The following is a 24,522-nucleotide window of genomic DNA, read 5'->3' as shown; positions in this document are numbered from 1 at the left end:
CTGCAGCCGTGTCACAACACTGACACCGATCCTCCATCCACATTTGGCAGAGCGGCGATTGATTGTCGGGCAGTGGGAGGCAATGGAGGACAGGTGCCCCCTTGAGGTCAGGAGCCCGGCGGCAGCCGACTCCACTGCCTCCCACAGTTCCGCCACTGGGGGTTATCCAGGTAAGCAATGCAACCGTAATAACGCCGGTCCTGGCAACAATGCACACGCACAGATCCCATCCTGCACATGCACGACTAACTAATGCGATCAGATTGCATTGGCTGTGAACGCCTCTGCCTGCATTCGTGGGGCAGGCGGCGACAGAGTGTTGCGGGGGTGGTGCGGGGAAAACAGGTGCAAGTCAGCTGCGTTTTCGGGGGAAGCTGCGGGATGTCAATGAGAAAATGGCAGCTGACCGTCTGCATATGCAGCCTACCACAGTTGCTGCGACCACAATGAAATTGCGGTTGCAGCTGCTTGACAGGCCATTCTGCATGTTGGGCAGCCTTGCCCTGGAATGGGCAGCACCCAGCATGTGAAGGAAAGGATTGCAGATTCTGCTTTTTAGCAGAGTCTGCAATCCGTGCTGAATAACCCCCATAGTACAGAATATATCCCGGCATGCGCGCTGTGCTTGCACAAGATATCTGAAAATCACAAGATCTCATTTTCAAGTGATGGAGTATGCGCAAAGACATTGGTAAGCAGATGTGGGACTGGTAAGTAACACATAGTGTGATATTCAGATGGCGCAATGTATTAGGGGACAAGCAAAGAAAAGCTCAGCTTTTTGTAATTTAGTAAGTGTCCCAAATGCTTCACCACCATAGCAGACTATGGCAGCATGTTATAATCCTGAGCATATTACTAATGTTTTGCTAGTTATTCTTATGATTTACCTTTGCCTCAGTTTGTGGAACTACAGGTCACAGCTAGCTCCTGCATAGTTGTCTCCCAGTGCCTCAGCACCTGCATTCAGCAATTGACTCAACAGGTGTCTGCATTCTGTGATTACAGCTGGTTACCTGAATCCTACTATTCAGCCTGTCAGCCTGCTCAGTCTGCACTGCAGCTGCATGATATATCAATTACTGGGGGGCCTGTCTGGTGCTCACAGCTGATTGGTCCAGCCTGTTCTTTTAAGCCTCTCAATCTCAAGATGCTTTGCCAGTTATAGCTACTCCATATGATGTTATGCTCTCTAGTTCCTCTCTGGTCTCAGTTCATCTGTCCAGTGGGTTTTGCCTTGCTCCTGCACTGAATTCCAGCTTCACCATCTTGCTGATGAACTTAGTTTGCCGACTACCATTACCCTGTCTCCAAGTGTCTGCACCCCAGTCTGTCCGTGTACCGTTACCTCCTGTGTCTCTCCTAGAGTTCCTTCTGTTGTTCCATCTCCACGGCCCCAGTGTACCATCTGGCCATGTGCACCCTACCACCTTCTCCAGTTCCTGTTTGTTCCTGCGTACCCCTGCGGTTTGTCATATACATCTGGACTATCATACAACACCTCTGCCATAACTCTAGTCCAGTTCAGGTATCAAGTGACCCAGACAGGGGGCCACGGCCTGCACGTCGGGAACCGTGAAGCCCATATCCCCTTGCGGGGTTCCCTGGTGAAAACCTCCCGGCGTGTTAGACTCTGTTCTGGGTAACGTCAACTACTTGGTACCTGATCCCAAATTCTGGATTCGGCACCAGTTCCTGGCATTATAACTGCCCACCATTTCCTTGGCATGGACCCGTCACAGCAAAATCAGGCTCAAATCTTGGCTAGTCAAATTCAAAATTTGACGCAGCAAATGCAAGATCTAAAGCTCCAAGTTTCCACCCAGCAACAAACTAGCAGGTCATTGGTAGCAACAACGGCTCCCGAGTCTGAACCGAAGCTGCATCTTCCCGATCAGTTCGCAGGTGACCGGAAGCAGTCCAGAATTTTTGTGATTGCTGCAAGCTATATTTCAGACTCCGGCCATTATCGTCTGGTTCTGAAGCTTAGCGAGGGGTATCATCATCTTCCTCCTGCAGGGGGAACCCCAGTCTTGGGCATTCAGATTAAAAGCTGAGAATCCCGCCTTGCACACAGTGGATGCCTTTTGCATTGCCCTAGGAATTCTTTATGATGACCCGGGCCGAGCAGCTTCTGCAGAAGCTCACTTATGAGCCCTGAGACAATGGAAAAATATGTCCATGGTATACTGCACTGAATTTCGCAGATGGGCAGGTGATAGTGGTTGGAATGACCCAGCCCTCTGAAGTCAGTTCCGTTTAGGCCTCACTGAGCAAATTAAAGACTACCGTGTCCAGTATCCTACTCCTGATACCCTGGACAAGCTCATGCAGTTAGCAATTCGAGTAGATCTTCGGAACCGGGAATGAAGGATGGAGAAAGGAGGAGGGTCACCATCTCCCTCAGCTGTAGCCTTGGAAGAAGCAGAAGACTCCAGTGAACCCATGCAGATTGGAGCCTTTTGTCCTTCTGCTCAGGAAAAATCCCATAGGCGATTGATGGGCCTATGCTTATATTGTGGAGCAAATGGTCATTTTGATAATGTCTGAACCCTGAAGTCGGGAAAAAACAAGACCCAGGATTAAAAGGGGAGTTACTCCTGGGTCTGGCTGCAATCTCTCCTAAAAATTCAGTCTTGCTTCCAGTTCAAATTAGTCTACCTACTCAGCAAGTGGCAGTCAAGGCTTTTGTTGACTGTGGCGCAGCCACCAACTTCATGGATATCTCTTTCGCCTGGTCCTGGAACATTCCTATACTAAGGATGAAGCTTCCTGTGACTATCTGTAACCCCCTCCCCAGTGGGCAAGTTTCTCAGCAAACTCCTCCTGTTAATTTAACTACCGGTCTTCTGTATTCGGAGAAGATTAGTTTCCTCCTGGTCAATTGCCCCATGGCTTCCATAGTCTTAGGCCTTCCATGGTTGAAATCTGATAATCCATCCATCTGCTGGAAGACAGGAGAACTCTTACAGTGGGGAACGGAGTGTATGGGAAGGTGTCTGTCCTTGCCAGTGCGATCCTCTCAACTTATACCAGAGGGGCTACCGACTCCATATCATTCATTTGCGGATGTCTTCTCCAAGAAAGAGGCAGATAATCTCTTCCCTCACATTGACCTTATGACTGTGCCATCAGCCTGGTATCTGAAGATAAGCTAACTAAGGGTAGATTATATGCTCTTTCTTTGCCGGAAACCAAAGCTATGGAGGATTATATCTGGGAGAACCTAAGCAAAGGGTTTATTCGTCCCTCAAAATCACCAGTAGGAGCACGATTCTTTGTGGCAAAGAAGGATGGCTCCTTACGTCCATGCATTGATTTTAGAGGTCTCAACACGATCACTGTTAAGAACTCTTATCCTTTGCCTTTAATTTCCGTGTTGTTCGATCATCTCTGGATGGCAGAAATCTTCTCTAAAATTGAACTTCGTGGGGCATATAACCTCATATGAATTAAGGCCGGTGACGAGTGGAAGATGGCTTTCAACACTCATTCTGGGCATTAGGAATACCTTGATATGCCATTTGGATTGTCAAATGCTCCTGCCATCTTCCAAGATTTTATCAATGATGTGCTCCGAGAATTCCTGTGAAAATTTGTTGTGGTCTACTTGGATGACATCCTAATATATTCACGGTCACTTGAGCAGCATCGAGTCCATGTCCAGACGGTATTGCAAAAGCTCTGGGAGCACCATCTATACACCAAGTTAGAAAAATGTGAATTAGAAGTGAAGGAAGTCGCTTTCTTAGGATACATCATCTCTCCTAAGCGGTTCTCCATGGATCCCAGTAAGCTACAAGCAATTCAAGATTGGGCACAACCTACTAACCTTAAAGCTATACAACGCTTTATTGGATTCGCTAATTATTACAGGAGATTTATTCATTCATTTTCAGACATTGTTGCGCCTATTGTTGCTTTGACCATGAAAGGTGCGGATCCATCACATTGGTAACCTTCAGCTCTACAAGCTTTTCTCAAGTTAAAAAAGCCTTTATATCCGCACCTGTTCTTAGTCATCCAAATCCTGACCTGCCTTTTATTATGGAAGTGGATGCCTCTGAAGTGGGTGTGGTAGCAGTCCTATCGCAGAAAGATCCTGTGGATTCTAAACTTCACCTGTGCTCTTTTCTGTCCAGAAATTTCTCTGCTGCCGAAGCCAACTACGAGGTTGGGAATCATGAACTGCTTGCCATCAAGTGGGCTGTAGAAGAATAGAGGCATTGGTTGGAAGGGGCGAGACACGTGATTACAATCCTCACTGACCATAAAATCCTATCCTATATTGAGTCAGCCAAGAGACTGAATTCAAGACAGGCAAAATGGGCATTATTCTTCACTAGATTGAACTATGTGATCTCCTATCAGCCAGGATCAAAGAATCTTAAAGCAGATGCCTTGTCACAAAGCTTCCTTCCAATTCAAAATTCATCCTGCTCCTCGGAACTAATTATTCCTGTTTCCAATATCCATGCTGGTCTTGCTCAAGATTTAGCTCCCAGATTCAACCTTGTCTCTCGCACCCGTGGGAACTCCCTCAGGACTCCTTTTTGTCCCTAAAGAGTACAGGACAACAGTTTTATCTGAATTTCATGCAAAAAGAGTCTCTGGACATCCAGGGATTTCTAAGACTCTGGATTTATTGTCTCATTCAGTTTGGTGGCCTTCCATGTGCCAAGACGTTAGAGAATTAATTCTTGCTTGTGAGATCTGTGTTCAACTTAAAACTCCTCGTAAAGCTCCCATGGGACATCTTCTGCCTCGTGCGTTCCCTCAAGACCTTGGTCCCACATTTCTATGGACTTTGTGGTTGATCTTCCTAAATCATCAGGATACAATACCATTTGGGTTGTGGTAGACCAGTTCAGTAAGATGGCTCACTTTGATCATCTTCACAAGCTCCCCAGTGCCAGAGAATTGGCAACCTTGTTTATCCAACATATCTTTAAATTACATGGATTACCACAGGACATCGTCTCCGACAGAGGAACTCAGTTTATTGCTCGATTCTGGCGAGCTTTCTGTTCAGCCCTGGATATTAATCTTAGTCTGTCCTCTGGTTATCATCCACAATCCAATGGACAGACTGAGCGAGTGAACCAGTCTCTTAAACAGTATCTCTGTTGTTATGTTTCCAAGTACCATAACGATTGGGTGGACCATCTGGCATTTGCTGAATTTGCCTATAATAATTCCAGTCACTCTTCTTCATCCATGTCACCCTTCTTTTGTCTCTTTGGTTTCCATCCTAGGTCTAACGCTTTTGACATCCTGCAGCAACAGACTTCTTCCCTTGATCCTGTAGCTCGTCTGAGGAAAATTTGGAGGAGAGTACATCTAGCACTCAACCAAGTCTTTGTTCGTTCCAAGAAATTTGCTGACGGACGATGAAGACCTTGTATTTTTAAAGTGGGTAAAATGGTGTGGCTGTCCACCGAAATATCAAGTTACACCAGCCCTTTCCCTAGGTTCATTGGTCCATTCTGGATTATTAGACAGATTAATCCAGTAGCCTTTCGACTCCTTTTACCGAAATCACTTAAGATCAATTACACTTTCCACTGTTCCTTGTTGAAACCAGCATAAAAAGCTTCTGCCTGTTTGCTAGTGTTTATGCTTTGGATACAAAAACATTGGGTACTGTAACTAAGGAGCTCTTGGTGGGGAGCTGGACTGGACTACACACCCTAATTTTACACATAAGAGATGTTACCTTGCTGAGACTTGTAGTTTCACACAGAAAAAAAAGAAAAGAAAATGCAATTACCTTACAGGTAAGCCTGCTATATACCTGTAGATGCGTCTTGACTGCAAATGTATCAACAAGAGATGTCAGCTATACAGTAAACCATGACGCATTGTCTGACATAAAAAAAAAAAGTTACAATGGAAATATAGTGGTATTGCCCATGGCAACCAATAAGATATCTGCACTAGTTTTCTAATCTGCATTGGAAAGAGAGGGGGGGGCAGGTACAAAGTACACCTGGCTGCTAAGGTGGTACCGCCACCACACCCCTTCTGATGAAGACACAGCATCTACAGAAGCCCCAGACATTTGTCATGGTGCCATTGCATTCTGGGGCTATTTCCCTTGGAAGGCCAAATCTATAAACTAATAAACACGCACCATCCAGTTTTCTAAACTTTTTTTTCCCAAAACATTTTATTAAAGATGCATAGTACAAATATATAATGGCACTTCGACAGAATGCAGCATCAAATTATCAAATAATTTCATAAGACACAATCTAAATATATATATATATATATGTACACACACACATATATATATGTATATATATAGTAAAGAAAATGTTTCTTTAAGCATATGATGGATGAAGTATACATTGCATACATACAAAACGTTAAAAAAATGGGATAAAAAAACAGATGTACGGTAAAATAAGTATTGTCCATCACCTTTTAGATTGTAAGCTCGCAAGAGCAGGGCCTTCTTTCCTCATGTGCCTTTCCTTTTCTTACTTACACTATCTTATATTCCATACTCCCTTTTATGTCACCTAACCCCTGGTTTTCCATGTCTGTCCTATATTGTCTTGAACGGTAAGTGCTGTTTTCTTGTTTGCTCATTTGATTATGTACTGTGTAATGGGCGCTGCGGATCCCTTGTGGCACCATATAAATAAAGGATAATCATCATCATCATCGGACACTGTTTTCATTAAGCTCCAGCATTTTGATTACAGCAACCCCCACAAATTTCTGCAGAACATAGCCACCAACATAACTCAGCTACACAGAGTGGATATAATTATCTTGACTTTCACGGCCTATTCAATTAAGTGGGAGGTCCTGATGTAGCCTAATATGACAATTCCCTGAAGCAATAAGGAGAAGATTCAAATAGATGCACGTTGTCAGCTTTGTGTGCTAATATTACTCATGAAATTAGAACATTAAAGCCCTGGTAATATAGCTTGTGTTCCATAGCAGTATGCAGTGCCAGATTACCAAATAGGCAGAGTTGCCTATGGGTCCTGCACCTCTTAAAATGGCAGATCAAAATAATATTGTTTTATCTTTAAAGAAAATGTCAATCAAGCTTTCTTAAATTGTTTCCAAAATATAGAAAACATGAATCAACTCAAAGAAACAAAAACGTTACGTTAAAGACTCTATAGAAAAAATACTGTATTAATGCAATGTGCCCATTAACAACTTAAAGTACATAAACCCATAGCCATCAGATTCACATTCAGTTTCCAGAGCATAGACTGTTGGTTGGTAAAATGAAAAACATATTAGGAGATAAGTTGCGAAGGGCCCCAGAGATTTTGACTTCCTAGTGTCCTCCACAGGGGTTAATCCGACACTGGCCATACAAGCAAAAAATGAGAGACACTATAGAAACATTACAATGTACCCCAAGGTGCTCTAAACACTTGTGATTGCTGAACTACTCTTGTTGGCTATCATTTTTTCACACTACACAACTTGCAGCTAATTAAATTCAATGCACAATTGAATTTGTACCCTGCCGTTTAATGTCCTTAATATACAAAATCATACACCATTATTAGCTTTATTTTTATTTATTTATTTATTTTTATGGCTATACACCCAATATCAGTGATCTCTAACTATGTTATCCTGTAACATGTGACTGAAAACACTAGCTCATCATAGACAGGAGATTCCACATAACCAAGCTTCTGAGAGCTTTAATAACGCTTACAATACAGATCTACTTAGATTGTGTGTCTCATTAGCCAGACTGGTGATCTTACACCCTTCTTGTAAAGCCATGTGTCTGTGCAGATTACTGTATATTGGGGGTGTGGCACGGGGACAGGGACAGGGGGTAACCTTGTCACTGAGAAGAGCTTCATTTAGGCTGGTGGGTGTAGCCTGGCTGAGCACAGCTGGAATGATGGACATGTCTCTGGGCTGAGCATCTGGAAAGGGGCCGGCTCAGGATGCAGGACTCATTGGCTGGGGCTAGGGGCGCCCGCTGCCTACAATAAAGTGAATGGCAGAAGTGAATGGGAACCAGTCGCCTGGAATCTCTTCTACTCTCTTTGCATGTGAGCAGTTTAACAAGGACCAGGGCGCCCGGGAAACTAAGGAAGGACTTAACTATTACAGCAGCCAGCAAGCCTTATATCCAGCGCAGGACACATTGTTCTCTAGCAAGGATTAGCCCAGGAAGCCTGTCAGCATCACTGTAAGTGCAATTATTTCCTTATTATAACGGCAGACAAGAAGCAGAACATTTTCCTATCTAATACACACGTGCCACTGTAGTACATAACAGCAGTAGGCAATGGCATCATATGCATGTGATAGATAACCTAGACAAACATTAAATATGTGTGTGTGTGTATGTATGTATATATATATATATATATATACACACATACATACACACACACACACACACACACACACACACACACACACACACACACACACACACACACACACACACACACACACCTCAGCTATTTAATATAAAGTCATATTATTAATTAGGTACCCCACCCGGTAACCTCACAGCCGGTCCTTTTACATGTTGCGAGGTCAGCCCCCAAATATAATCCCGTTAAATTTTTATCGTTCAGTCCTGTACAGAATGACCACCTGACCACCGACATTGAATCCTATATTGAGGTTCATTGAAATGTTTGATAAATCAGAGGCAGGACAGGGAGGTAGAAGAGAACACACTCTGAAAGACTTACTTGGGACCCGCAGTCTGAACCAGAAAAGAAGTAAAACGAATGCTGTTGTAGACAGCTGCTGGAGAAATGATATTTATACAAAGAACTGACTCCTGTTTACAGTGTAAGTGAGCAATTCTTGGACGGCACAGAAAACTTTCTGGGATCTTCCCATGCAAGTTATTAGGAGGGGAGACAGCGTCACACTCTCCGAAGTGGTAAATGCAATTAATAAGCGCAGTTTTTCTTATGTATTTTTTAGTTCTTGGTGATGACGCAACGAATAAGTGTTGTAATAAAATATTCCTTACAAAACTTAATCTAAAATATAAATCTGCAGGTAGTGTGACATGTCATGATTCTATTATGCACATATGGACTGCAAATGATATTTGACATTTTTAATACAATATATTTGTAGTTCATGTATGAGGTTTGTCCTCTTGTAATTGTGTAACACTTATTACACTACATTGTATAGCGATAGGAAATACAGATTTGTTTACAATAGTGTGTATAACAGCTGCAGTATGAGAGATCTCCCAGCGGAGCAGCTGCTGTAGGCTGACATGCCAGGAGAGCTGAGAAACCAGCAAGGAACACGGCTCCATAAACTTCCTATACATGTGTGTATATGTAGAGAGATATATGTGCGCATATATATACATTTATATATACAGACACATTCTTCTTTGGGGGTGAAATAAGTACAGAGACACCCAAGTATGGAATTTATTCCGTAATATACAGTGCGTAAAACCATGTATTGCCACCACTAGAAAAATGCATCACTATTAAATGAGCTGTGCATTAAGTATTTGTACATATATATATATATATATATATATATATATATAATTTATATTTAGTAGTAGATCAAAGTAATAATAGTAATATATAAAATGGAATATATGGACTTCGAAACATAAATGTGTATGTATATCAATAGGAAAAATCACAGTAAAAAGTGTGTGTGTGTGTGTGTGTATATATATATATATATATATATATATATATATATTTATTATACACACACTCACTCATGATCAGTCATCACCAACCCAACGCGTACTATCCCCTCTCTTGCAGCTGTGTGAGTGGGATCCCGTGGGATTGGACTGAAAGAAGTGTTGGTTTGTTAAGTCTATTTTTTAGCGGTTAGTAAATGCCTGTCCAATTGGGCACACCTGTCACCCCACCAGTTCTCCTGTAAAATTTATGAATGTAACAGGAAGGAAATTATGGTTAAAATCTGTTCTACGATTTTTCATGATTTAACAGGAACCAGATCTTGGTTTGCACGGGGTGAGATTACCTCCCATAGTCCCCCTTGTACCCAGGTCACTCTCCGCCTGTAGTAGTGCAGCACTATGCCATTGCCTACCTCTCACCATCAGTCATTATAGCTATCCATAATAAAGCTGAGCTGTCACACCAGTAAGTAGTTTTACACAGATTCGTAAAATAGCAGTGTCAGCATGTATTAACCCTGTAGCAACCCTGCCACTAAGTGCTGGGTGGGCCTAGATTGCATATTATTAGCTTGCATGGAAGTCAAAGTGTTAACTCCTCTGCTTTCTTACAGTTTAACATTTAGTATCAGGGGGTCAGCTACAGGGGCTATAAATCTTCCGTGTTATTGCTCTTGTGATAGATATCCGGTCTTGATTTCATCTATCTATCTATCTATCTATCTATCTATCTATCTATCTATCCTGATTTACATACTTTCGTATGAATTGAATATGGATAATCTTTAAACAATACAAGTTCTGTACAATAAAGTTTCTGCTTTAAAAAGTCTGTGTGCAATGTAGACAAATTGATAATATTTTGCAACAATGTATACGATCATTACCAGTGTTCCATTATTTTATTTGAACAATTTTTTTTACCTGACCATTTATTTTGTTACTGTGAACTTCAAATTTGTGCAGAATATGGTATACAATTATAATATTACAGTTATTTTACAAATATATCACTTATGTTAATTTCAAAATGTTTTGTAATCGTTTTCACTATTTGTTTTATTGCTGGTTATTTTGCGAACATGACATTTTCGAGCGATCCCACAAATAAAAGTGGATCTGTTAATTTGCGTATGAGGATTTATTAATTTTACATTAAATGGATGATCACAACAAGTAAACGCAACCTGTATGATTGATTAGAAAAAATATGCTTTACCAAGCACTGTCAATTTGGAGCTCTGGAATAACCTAACAGAATTAGTATATTAAATATTTTAGTATAAAAAAACCCGTTGAATTACAGTTTGTTATGTAAGATAAAGGGGGGTACTCACGGAGCGATATTCTAAGCAATCTGACTAGATTGCTTAGAATATCGGCAGGATCGCTCCGTGTGTAGCCCCCTCGGCGATAGCGATGCGCGGCCCCGCACATCGCTATCGCCGCTGCTAGATTGGCCTGCATGCAGGCCAATCTAGCGGGTCGCTCACTTCACCCGCTGGGTGAAGTGAGAGGCCCTCCCGTCTCCCCCCGCCCGCTCAGCACAGATCGCGCTGTGCTGAGCGGCAGGAGAGATGTGTGCTGAGCGCTTCGCTCAGCACACATCTCTCCTTGATCGGCCCGTGAGTACTGGGCTTAAGAATACTTGGTTTCTATATGTATCAGATGTTCAGAATACCAATTTAACAAAAACTGTTGTTTTTTTTATTATATTTGAAAACCGAATGTTGTCTATTTTTATTTGAGATATGTCACATATACTATCGGTTGCATACTGAACTGAAAGCCTAATGTATATGCATTATGACATGAGAATTATGGACCCTTCCCAATTCCAATCCCCAATCTAGTTCTGAAATGATAATGTATATGACATAAATCAAATAAATTGCGTAGATTCGATTAAACCGTGATCTAAAGTGGCGCTAAACCGGCCATAGATAACTTATTAAGTAGATGAGAAAGATAAGTGTTGCAGATCTCAGTTTAATCCCTGGTCTATTTAACACGTGATAGATTACTGGTGTATATCCCCCTCCGCAGTTTGTAAATGAAGGATGAACGGTGTAGATCCCAATCTATAATCTGATCCAGGGAGATAATGAGGATCCGCTCTTGAGAAATACCAAATATCCCGTCGCTGTTGTATATACTGTGTGTGTGGGGTGGGGTGGGAGAATGGTGTGTGTGTGTGTGTGTGTGTGTGTGTGTGTGTGTGTGTGTGTGTGTGTGTGTGTGTGTGTGTGTGTGTGTGTGTGTGTGTGTGTGTGTGCGTGACAGAATTTTACTAAATAATACTGCTGTGAAGAAAATAAAAGGAGTGCTCTTACACTACACATGTCCGTGTGTGTGTGTGTGTGTGTGTGTGTGTGTGTGTGTGTGTGTGTGTGTGTGTGTGGGGTGGGGGGGTATGTTTGTATGTATATCTATATAGTTATCTATCTATATAGTGTGTGTGTGTGTATATATATATATATATATATATATACACACATACACACACACACACACACACACACACACACACACACACACACACACACACACACACACACACACACGAGAGAAAGAAAGAGAGAGATGATAGATAGATAGATAGATAGATAGATAGATAGATAGATAGATAGATAGATAGATAGATAGATAGATAGATAGATAGATATCTTTGCTGTGTCTGTATGTGTCAGGGGTCATGTGTAATGGTACAGAGTACTTTAGGAACTCTTCAGAAGGCAGAGCTCTGGCGAAGTACCCGCTAATAGGTCACATATTGGGAATAGTCATCAGATGACAGTTGTGAAAATACATTATATTACTTCAAATAATTTACACTCCAGGCTGGCTCTCTGTAAATTGCTGGCTTCGTGCTGCATACCCTGGCTCTTTATCTGAGAGTCGATCTCACCAGGCACAATACAAAGTTTTCTGTTGGGAACAAAGGCTGCGATTTGATCTGGGTTCAGCTCTGGTCATCAAGAGAACTGACAGCTGCAGGTGCTGGGCACTCTCACACAGGAACTGGGGGCCCCATGGGCTGATGGAAACGCTGAGATATTCACACACAGCCACAACTGCTGAGATCCTCTATCCCATCTGTAGAGAAACATAAGAGATTTTTCATTGCATGCTCTCGGAGACACAGGGTTAATTTATTGTGCATATGATTTATTTGTGTTGTACAAAATAGTAACTGAAATGTGTAAAAACAGCAAAAATGTACCAAAAGCGCATTAGATGAGCATTTGTGAGTGCGCGCGTGTGTGCGCATATATATATATGTATATATATATATATATATATATATATATATGTGTGTGTGTGTGTATATGTACATATATATGTTTTATAAACACACACACACACACACACACACACACACACACAGTTAAAGCAGAGACTAGTTGCATGCATACAATTATTTGGATACTAAATTAAAGCTATTACTATAGAGAATGTACAGATCGTTGTGATGAACGCTGCATACGCAATGATAAAAGGAGACAATCTGGAATAAATGAAGATATGACTGAAAACTCGCAATGTAGGATACATTTTAACGACACCGGGCTGATCATGGGTGTGAAAGAAGAGAGGATTTGATAGCTGATCCCAAAAGATATTAATAGGATCTTGTTACAAAAAGTGGCACCAGGGTTATGCATGTAGAAATAGACACGTATTTTAGAACATAAAAAAAACATGAAGTACATCTTAGTGATTTGTGTTTATGTTGTAACATATTATCGCCTATTATTCTGTGTTAATTGGTCCATTCATTAAATGACTCATTGCATTTATTTCAATGTTATAAACGCAAAATATGTTTATGAAAAGCAGTTGCTTACAAACAAAAACGTAAGATCGCGGTTAATATGTATTTAATGCATTCAATATATGTATATCATGCTGCAACATCGTAAATATAAATTACAGCGCTGCGAAGTATCTGGTTCAGCCGACAGTCGTATATCTGAAATGCATAATGTTTATTTAAATATGTAATTAATCTATATTAGTGGCATCTAGTGTTACCTAAAGTAATACGGGCGATATTATGTGTAAATGGAGAGCTATATTAGTAAATAATATTGTGTAATCTGTAAGTAACTTGTCAGCACAAGGCAGCATTAGCTGCTAGAAGTTTCTGTCACGCATTGGAAATGGAGAGCTGCAGCGTAAAACCATATGACTGCTGCATGGATAAAAGCTTAGATGTCCTGTCTGCGCACAAACAAGTGCAATGATGGATCCTGGAAAATATGATCTGTACAGTATAGATTTACTTGATTATGTTATCAGGATTAGCAAAAATATGTACATCATATGTAAAACACATTTCCGATTTTATGATCAGATTGCATCTGATTTATGTACTTGTGCTCCCTCCATGTTGTGGAACTGTAAGTCCCAACGTGCCCTGTCAGTTTAAGGCTGTAACAGCATCAGAACAGGGGTCTAGAATATGTCTACCTGCCGGTTATAAATGGATACTTGAACTCATGAAGTTTCCTGAAATAGCTAAAACCAAGGATTTTTTTTTCTTCTGATGATCATCTTGTTAAAAAACTGGGATATATGTCAATGCTGATATCTATTATCTGTACTATTGCATCTGAATAATATAGAAAATGTGTATACTGACTGCAACGTGTACACAGAGATGCACCACAGAGATATACCTTAATAATAACAACTGGTGTTCTGCCCACCAAATGAGCTCACGGGACTTTTAACCTACCGTCTGATTCAACAAAAACTTATGTGACATGTCTGATTTTATATATATATATATATATATATATATATATATACTTATACATACACACACACATATATATATATAGATCATGTATATATTAGAAGTCTTAATTAATATAAATGTGCTTGAAATGATTGTAAATATTGGATGAACAATGCATATATGCAGAAAATACGTATTTATTCATAAATGCAGTGATTAGCTAAATGCCACAGAAATTAGCAAATCTGTATGTGCATTGCAGTGTAGCAAGTGTCTCATACTCCCTTAAATCAGGCACATATTGCACCGGGATGAATGGGGACAAATTATTATAAAACGTTTTTAATTATTTGGTTCCAAGAAATATGTATAAAATGTGTCATCTAGAACCTAAACAAACTTCAGCCAAGTGGAGTTTTCTGATTTCTCAGTCATAACGATACACTTCTGCAAGCTTGTACAAATGTGGCAGTTGGAAGCTGGCAGCTACTTGCACAGCTTTTTATCTAGTACTGCTCCAAGCTGTCCTGCTTGATACTAGCCTCCCAGGTCCTATATGGCCATGCCTCAACAAAATGACCAAGGGGGGATTGTAATAAAGTGTGAGAATCAGAATGTGAGAGATTTTGGGAGAGTTCTCCTTGTGGCGATCATTTACATGGCAAAACCAGGATGATTTTGCCATGTAAATGATTGCCACTTCAAAAAAACAGGAGAACTCTCCCAAAATCTCTCACGTGCTGATTCTTACACCCTATTACATTCCCCCCATGAGACTAACACTAAAGATGTGAAGGAAGAATGGGGATATTTTATGGACTTTTGCAGTCTTACTGTAGATGCAGTTTGTGTATTTACATGTTTTTCTGGTGAACATAGATGTACTAGTTACCATACCGTCAAAATTATCAGCATAACAGTAATGTCAACATAGGCGGTTGTGCGCACCTCAACGGAGCTCAATTGCTCTGTTGCTCACTCGAATTGCTTTTTTGGACTCCATCCAGTGGCCTCAGGTGTGCATAACATTGAATTCCCCCCATAGAGGGGAAGAGCTGCGTTAGCCTTTTATTATATATGGTTTGATGTCCCTGTGTGGTAAAAATGATTATAACTAAACTGTGCTATGAGCAAATTTACAGCAAGATTATCAGCAAACGAACACCTGCAGCCTATAATATGGATATGAGGTGTGCATGCCCATCATGTACAGTGTCCACTCTAACAAGCTCATTGGTCAGCATTGCCTGTGCATGACAAGATAAAAGGACCATACTAGCTGAAACACACACATTGCCCTAAATACTGTATGTCAATGATGTAAAATCATGGGGTTGAAGCATGGCAGATCTTAAGGGCCCTACATACTTAAAGATTTCACTGAAAGAAATGAATGATCTCATTCATTAATGAACAAGATACCTTTCATTCCTTTCAGTGTGTAGGCACCAACGATGAACGATGCGCGGCCCTGCGCTCATTCATCATTGGTGCTGGCTCGTTCATAACTGCAGGCCAATATATACAATCCTGTCCATATTAGCATGCAGGGCTATGGGGCCGGGTTACGGCGGGAGTGAAGAAACTTCACTACCCCCATCACTCCCCCTCACGCGCGCCGCCGCCGAGTCATCCGACGGTCGTATTGGCCGTCTGGCAGCTCGGCGGCCAGTCGCCGAGTGTGTAGGGCCCATTACTCTGTACCTAGTAAACTACTTGCTTTTAGTTTCACCTGTTTTATAGGAGCAGCAGCCAGCAGTACAGCTTTTGTCATTTTAGACTGCTCTGCTTAACCATAGCATATATTCAGTATGTGTTGTTCAATAACATTCAATTCTGTTATATCATATGGTCACACTTAGGACTATATATGCCAAAAAGGCCAACTAGACAAATGCCATGGGCTGCACAGAAATATTTCTTATTCATTTAATTATTTTCCCCCTAATTGTTGTAATGGTCAGCCAGTGTAGTCTACAGTATGGTACCCAAATATTGGGCATGTGCACTCACAACGAGTCAACTCATAGTACTGTACTGATCACCATGGAACTGATTTCTGCTCTATACTGCTCCATGTAATCAATAGAAAGAGATGCAGGTATATATATATATATATATATATATATATATATATAATGCATTGGTGTTCTGAGATAGTAAATAGGACTTTTATAAACTTGTTTTACAGTTCACTGACAATTTTATTTGAGGGAAGTTAGTTGATTGTTAAAGTATTTATTTTAAGATCATCTTCTACATGTACTTCTGATAAGTATACTTACCACGGTCTTCAGGCAATTATGATTACTGACCCATTACCATAGATCAACAGCCACAGAGAATTCTGTTATCTGCAGGGGAAGAGCCACTGTATATCCACAATGAATTCTGTGACCTGCATGCACAGGGAGAACTGCTTCCACCGATAATTCTGCAATCTGCCAACACTGGGTGACCTGCTTCCACAGATAATTCTGCGATCTGCCCACACTGGGTGATCGGGTTCCACAAAAACTTCTGTGACCTACCTACACTGGGCAACCTGCTTTCACAGTCTATTCTGCAGCCTGCCCAAACTGGGTGACCTGCTTCCATAGATAATTCTGTAACATGCCCACACTAGGTGATCGGCTTCCACAGTTAATTCTGCAATATGCCCACACTGAGTGATCTGCTTCCACAGTCTATTCTACAGCTTGCCCACACTGCGTGACCTGCTTCCACAGTCTATTCTGCAATCTGCCCACACTGAGTAATCTGCTTCCACAGTCTATTCTGCAATCTGCCCACACTGAGTGATAAGCTTCCACAGTCTATTCTGCAATCTGCTCACACTGGGTGACCTCTTCTACAGATGATTCTGCAATCTGCCCACACTGGGTGAACTGCTTCCACAGATTATTCTGCAATATGCCCACACTGGGTGAACTGCTTCCACAGATGATTCTGCAATCTGCCCACACTGGGTGATCTGCTTCCAGAGTCTATTCTGCAATCTGCTCACACTGGGTGACCTTCTTCTACAGATGATTCTGCAATCTGCCCACACTGGGTGAACTGCTTCCACAGATGATTCTGCAATCTGCACACACTGGGTGAGCTGCTTCCTCAGATGATTCTGCAATCTGCACACACTGGGTGAACTGCTTCCACAGATGATTCTGCAATCTGCCCACACTGGGTGAACTGCTTCCACAGTCTATTCTGCAATCTGCCCACACTGAGTGAGCTGCTTCCACAGTCTATTCTGCAATCTGCCCACACTGGGTGAACTGCTTCCACAGATGATTCTGCAATCTGCCCACACTGGGTGAACTGCTTCCACAGATTATTCTGCAATATGCCCACACTGGGTGAACTGCTTCCACAGATGATTCTGCAATCTGCCCACACTGGGTGATCTGCTTCCACAGTCTATTCTGCAATCTGCCCACACTGGGTGAACTGCTTCCACAGATTATTCTGCAATATGCCCACACTGGGTGAACTGCTTCTACAGATGATTCTGCAATCTGCCCACACTGGGTGAGCTGCTTCCACAGATGATTATGCAATCTGCACACACTGGGTGAACTGCTTCCACAGATGATTCTGCAATCTGCCCACACTGGGTGAACTGCTTCCACAGTCTATTCTGCAATCTGCCCACACTGAGTGAGCTGCTTCCACAGTCTATTCTGCAATCTGCCCACACTGGGTGAACTGCTTCCACAGATGATTCTGCTATCTGCCCACACTGGGTCAGCTGCTTCCACAGATGATTCTGCAATCTTCCCATACTGGGTGAACTGCTTCCAGAGTCTATTCTGCAATCTGCCCACACTGAGTGATCTGCTTCCACAGTCTATTCTGCAATCTGCCCACACTGGGTGAACTGCTTCCACAGATGATTCTGCAATATGCCCACACTGGGTAAACTGCTTCCACAGATGATTCTGCAATCTGCCCACACTGGGTGAACTGCTTCCAGAGTCTATTCTGCAATCTGCCCACACTGAGTGACCTGCTTCCACAGTTTAATTTTCTGCAATCTGCCCACACTGGGTGAGCTGCTTCCACAGATGATTCTACAATCTGCACACACTGGGTGAACTGTTTCCAGTGAAAATACTGTGGACTGCCTACATATTGATAATTCTCTGACCCAAATGGGTAAAGGGTGATTATGACTTATTGTTTAGAGGATTGTAGTAATTTATTCACAAACAATCCAACACAATTGTCCTAATATATACCACTTAGTTGTAGGTGCTCCCAGGAATCGAATACTTGATACTTGAATAGATCACAATTAGCTGTAGCTAATAAAGAAAGTGATCCCCTCTTTTAAAAGAGTGCCCCACAAAGGGAATCGCTTTCTTTATAAGCTATGGCTAATTGTGGTATTTTCAAGTAATTCTATGACCCATCTGCACTGGGAGCTTATTTGCCTAAATTAGATAGACAAACAGGTCAATGCCAAATATGTAAAATGCAAATATATATGAAGTGTGTAACAATAGATATTTACCAGCATAGTTAACAATGGCTTTTTTTTTTTTTACTCTTGGACAGTGAAAATACATGTTCTGCATTTCTTAATCTTTTATTTCTCTAAATAATTCTGCAAAGCATGGTTCGATGGAGAGATGTGTAAGCACAATGGAATGTAAAAAAAGAAAAGAAAAAGAAAAGAAAGCAGGATTGAGCTTTGTATTATGATACAGACAGACCAGCAAACTCAATCTCTTGTAAACGTTTCCATCATGTCATAAATCTTTCGGGTTTCCCAGGATTTCTACAGTATACTTGTAGGACAACCCACACATCATATTAACCTTGTATATACAGAAGTTTTGCCATTCCCCCCCTACCATTCATTTGCTTCAAGACCCTTAAAGTTAGTAACCTTCAGACTCTGCAGCTGTGTAAAACTTAATGGAACCTACCACAGAGCTAGAGAGGGAAACTAAAAGGTCATATTTCATGTTTCTTAAAACACTTTTAAAACAAATTTTTTTTTAAATAATTCACAAATTATACTGGATATATTAGAGCACAAACTAGCGCACACCACTGAACAAACGTCATTATTGTTATTTTTATATTATTTTATTTTGCTTGTTAATTTTCTTTTGCTAATTTTATAGTTTCTACTATATGGCAGTAAAGTTGAATTTTATTTTCATTTTGTTTGTAGTGTTTCTTATTGATTTTAAACAGGAGAGTGCCTTTGGTGCTGAGAAGGATACTTTATAGAGTAAAACTTTTTTGTGACCATTCCGTTATGTAAAACTAGTCCCTTACCCTCCATAAATGGGTGCTAAGCTATATAGGACTGCTAAATGCAGTGTCAGTACATAAGACATAAATGGTCAAACAATCTCTTACTCAAACATGAAATCTGGGCTGCAACTGGCATGTAAGTGATGACACAAAAAAAGTTGATCGTAATCAAATGATTTTATTTACTAGAATAATGACATCTCAGTACTATTTTAATGGAAAAACTAAAAAAAAAAAAAAAAAATAGTTTTCACTATTGTATACAACAATGGTAAAAAAAGAATTAAAAATAGAAATAATTTAAAAAGGAGATTTTTGGTAGACTTACCATAGTTAAATCTCTTTCTACAAGGTACACTGGTTTCCACAGGGAATAACATCGGGGTGTAGAGTTGGATCTTGAGCCGAAGCACCAATAGGCTAAAGCTTTGACTGTTCCCAGGGTGCACTGCACCGCCTCCTCTATAGCCCCACCTCCAGGCACTGGAGCTCAGTTTTGTTAACCAGTCCAATGCAGTAGCAGGTAAGAGAGATGGTAGATGTTAGTCACATAGAACCACGTTCTCACGACAGAAGAAGGGACTAGCGGCTAATGCAATACAAACCCAAGAAGCTAAGTGTGCCAGGGTGGGCGCCCTGTGGAAGCCAGTGTACCTCGCAGAAAGAGATTTAACAATGGTAAGTGTACCATAAATCTCCTTTTCTGCAGCGGGGTACACTGGTATTCCACAGGGAATAACATCGGGGATGTCCTAAAGCAGTTCCTCATGGGAGGGGATGCACTGTAGCGGGTACAAGAACCCGGCATCCAAAGGAAGCATCCTGGGAGGCAGAAGTATCAAAGGCATAGAACCTGATGAATGTGTTCACTGAGGGCCACATAGCTGCACAATTGTTCTGCGGAAGTTCCACGGCAGGCTGCCCAAGAAGGTCTAACAGACCGAGTAGAATGGGCATTGATAGCAGCAGGAGCTGGGAGCCCAGCCTGTGCATTGTGCAATCACCATTCTAATCCATCTGGCCAAGGTTTGCTTATTCGCAGGCCAGCCACGTTTGTGAAAACCAAAAAGTACAAAAAGAGAATCTGACCTCCTAATAGAGGCAGTCCTTTCCACATAAATACGGAGAACACATACCACATCCAAAGATCTTGCTTTGGAGGACACACCAGAAGAGATGAAGGCCGAAACCACAATCTCCTGGTTAAGGTGAAAAGATGATACCACCTTAGGCAAATAACCAGGGCGAGTTCGCAGAACTGCTCGGTCACGGTCAAAAATCAGAAAGGGTGGACGACAGGACAATGCGCCTAAGTTTGAAACCCTCCTAGCAGAGGCAATAGCCAACAGAAACACCACCTTAAGCGTAAGGCATTTAAGGTCCACAGACTCAAGAGGTTCAAATGGAGACTCTTGTAGGGCATTCAAAACAACAGACAGATCCCACAGAGCCACAGGACGGACATAGGGAGGCTGAATCCGTAGAACACCCTGAGTGAAAGTGTGAACGTCAGGAAGAGACGCAATTTTTCTCTGAAACCAAACCGACAAGGCAGATACATGGACCTTGAGGGAGGCCAGGCGAAGTCCCAAGTCTAGGCCCTGTTGTAGAAAAGCCAAAAGTCTGGAAGTTTTGAAAGTATATGCATCATAATTCTTAGCCACACACCAGGTGAAGTAAGAATTCCAGACCCTGTAATAAATCTGAGCCAAAGCTGGTTTACGGGCTTTCAACATAGTTTGAATGGCTGCTTCAGAGAACCCTTCTACTTTCAGGAGAGATGCTTCAAGAGCCACGCCGTCAAAGCCAGTCTGTCCAGGTCTGGGTAGACACAAGGGCCCCCGAACGAGGAGGTCTGGGAGCTGAGGAAGTAGAAGAGGACGTTCTATCGAGAGACCCTGCAGGTTTGAGAATCAATGCCGCCTGGGCCACGCTGGAGCGACTAGAAGTAGTATTCCTCTTTCTTGCTTGAACTTCCGTATTACCCTGGGCAGGAATGACACTGAAGGGAACACGTACGGCAGCCGAAAGTTCCATGGAATTGCCAGTGCATCCATGAACGCTGCTTGAGGATCCCTTGTCCTTGCTCCGAAGGTCTACATCTGGTAGGCTCCACTTGTCCACTAGGAGTTCAAAGACTTATGAATGAAAACTCCACTCTCTGGCGTGCACGTCCTGACGACTGAGGACGTCCGCTTCCCAGTTGCGGACTCCCGGAATGAACACTGTTGATAAGGCTGGTAGATGGCGCTCTGCCCATTGGAGGATTTTTGACACTTCCATTATTGCCATGCGGCTTCGAATGCCGCCCTGATGATTTATGTACGCCACCATGGTGGCGTTGTCTGATTGTACTTGAACAGGCCTGTTTTGTACCAGAGGCAGGGCCAGGGTCAATGTATTGAACACTGCCCGCAATTCCAGAATGTTTATCGGGAGGAGAGATTCCTCCTTGGTCCACTGACCCTGGAGAGAGTGTTGCTTTAGCACCACGCCTCAACCCTGAATACTGGGGTCCATAGTCGGTAGGATCCAGTTGGGGATCCAGAAGGGATGGCTCTTTCTCAACTGTTGGTCCTCAGTCAACCAGCTCAGTGACAGATGAACCTCTGGAGTCAAGGAGATCATTTGAGACCTGATCCGATGAGGCAGGCTGTCCCCCTGGGAAAGCATTAACCTCTGCAGAGGGCGGGAATGAAATTGAGCGTACTCCACCATGTCGAAAACCGACACTATGAGGCCTAGTACTTGCATCGCCTAGTGTATCGACACTCTTGGGCAAGAGAGGAAGTATCTGGTCCTGTCCTGAAGTTTCAGGACTTTCTCAGAAGACAAGAACAGTCTTTGGCTGTGTGTGTCCAGCAGTTCCCCCAGGTGCACCATGCTCCGAGCAGGGACCAGCGAGGACTTCTTCCAGTTGATGAGCCACCCGTGGGCTTGTAGGAAGTTTACCGTCAGTCAAAGATGACTGAGGAGGACATTGTGGGAGTTTGCCAGGATCAGCAAGTCGTCCAGATACGGCAGGATCCTTACTCCCTGGCGACGGAGATGAGCCGTCATCACAGCGATAATCTTGGTGAAGATCTGAGGAGCCGTGGCCTGTCCAAATGGCAGAGCCTGGAACTGATAGTGAACGTTGCCAACAGCAAACCGCAACTAGTGCTGATGCAATATTGCAATAGGTATATTTCGGTAAGCATCTTGTATAACCAGGGATACCATATAATCTCCGGTTCCATGGCCAGTACAATTGAGCGCAGTGTTTCCATACTCTCACAACTTTTCAGTGATTTGAGGTTGAGTATAAGCCGGAAAGACCCATTGGGTTTCGGTACTAGAAACAGGGTCGAATAAATCCTCTGCCAAGTTTGGGATAGAGGTATCGGCACCACCACTCCTCTATCCAGGAGGGAACTCACAACCAATGTTACAGATTGCGCCTTTAACGAATCCGAAGGGGTAACCATTGTGCAAAACTGGCGATGGGGACACCTCTTGAAAGAGACTGCGTACCCGTGAGAGACAACTTGTCGTACCCATGCGTCTGAAGTGGTCATTAACCAGACATGGGTGAATCGCAAAAGTCGGCCTCCCACCCTGGGGACCCCCCGGGGGAGGCCTGTCCCGACATGTAGCAGGCTTGTCATGTTTAGAAGCAGGCTAACAGACTGCCCAGGATTATTAGGCCATGGGCTTAGTGGTTTTTGGGAGCACGAGATATGACCTTCGCTTTCCCATGAGGCCCAAAACAGGTAAAGGTTGTACCTTTTGTCCTCTATGCAGAAGGACTAGCATTTGAGAGAAAAGCAGACATAGTAGCCGTCGAGCCAGACCCAATTTTTAATTAGGTTTTCCCCAAAGAGGATGTCTCCAGTAAAAGGGAATAACTCCAAGTACTTTTGAAGTCCAGTTCCACCTTTCACGACCTCAACCACAGAATACGGCGAGCCAGGACAGACGTATTCGACGCCATGGCAGCCGACACACCTGCTTCAGGGGACGCCTCCTGGTGTAAAGTACAGGTGGCGGTAGCATTGTGAGACAGGGAATGTCTGGCATTGACAAATATATCCTCGGGCAGCACATCCTCTAATGCCTGAACCAATCATCAATATATTTTGCAGCCCCAAGAGGATGCAATTGTGATCTATGTACAACACCTGTAAGGGAGTAATAGACTTCAGGCATCCCTCCACACGCTTATCTGTCAGTTCCTACAGTGAGGGGACAGTGGTGACAGGCAGAGTGGACTACACCCGTTGGGTGACACATTATTTCACTAGCAGTGAATTATCTATTTGTTATATAAAAGTCTGCAGGGGGAGGATATCGAGCTAATGCCCGTTGTATACAGGGAGAATGTCTTCTCTGGATTAGACTAGGGGTCTTGTCTGATGTACACTAAATGGTCAGAATGTGGTAACATAATTTTATTTACCCTCTGATGTGTGAACATATCAGTTTGCTTAACCACAGTAGGGAAATTCTCTTATCATGATTTGTAGGATTTGCTTCCCAGTAACCACAAGGGCAGTGGTATCTTTTAGCAATGGAAAATCCTTGTCAGAAACACCTAATATAGATACTGACAGGACAACATGTTCCCCCTCTCTTCAGATAAAATATCAGATAGATTGGATAGGGAGGAGGAAGCAGCCCGCTTAGATGACCCAGAGACAAGAGAGTGATCTGGAATAGGGTTTTGCCTGAGCAAGGGATGAGTCATATGCTACAACCTGTGAGGTAAAAGTTTCCTGCCCAAATCGGAGTAACCATGGGGACATCAGGGACTGTAATGTTACAGGTGGTCCCATAGGGGGCATAAAGCATTCAGTTAGAGAACCCCGTAGGT

The 24,522-nt window shown here is 42.5% G+C and overlaps 1 protein-coding gene across 2 annotated transcripts in view; it reads left to right on the top strand.

Annotated features, from left to right (window-relative positions):
- The first annotated feature begins 7,992 nt into the window (after window positions 1-7,992).
- PITX3 (paired like homeodomain 3) overlaps window positions 7,993-24,522 on the top strand; it is a 194,884-nt gene continuing 178,354 nt past the window's right edge. Inside the window, exon 1 of one of the 2 annotated variants that reach the window (XM_063961385.1) lies at window positions 7,993-8,191. Coding sequence is in view for 1 of the 2 variants with exons in the window: in XM_063961384.1 (XP_063817454.1) it covers window positions 8,775-8,811 (37 nt within the window). In the remaining variant the exon portion in view is untranslated. Of the gene's footprint in view, window positions 8,192-8,649; window positions 8,812-24,522 lie in introns of those variants that run through there. The other variant, XM_063961384.1, reaches the window with a different exon arrangement.

This window comes from Pseudophryne corroboree, chromosome 3 (assembly GCF_028390025.1).
Source record: "Pseudophryne corroboree isolate aPseCor3 chromosome 3, aPseCor3.hap2, whole genome shotgun sequence".
Classification (NCBI taxonomy): Eukaryota; Metazoa; Chordata; class Amphibia; order Anura; family Myobatrachidae; genus Pseudophryne; species Pseudophryne corroboree.
This window is presented reverse-complemented; position numbering and strand designations above follow the sequence as displayed.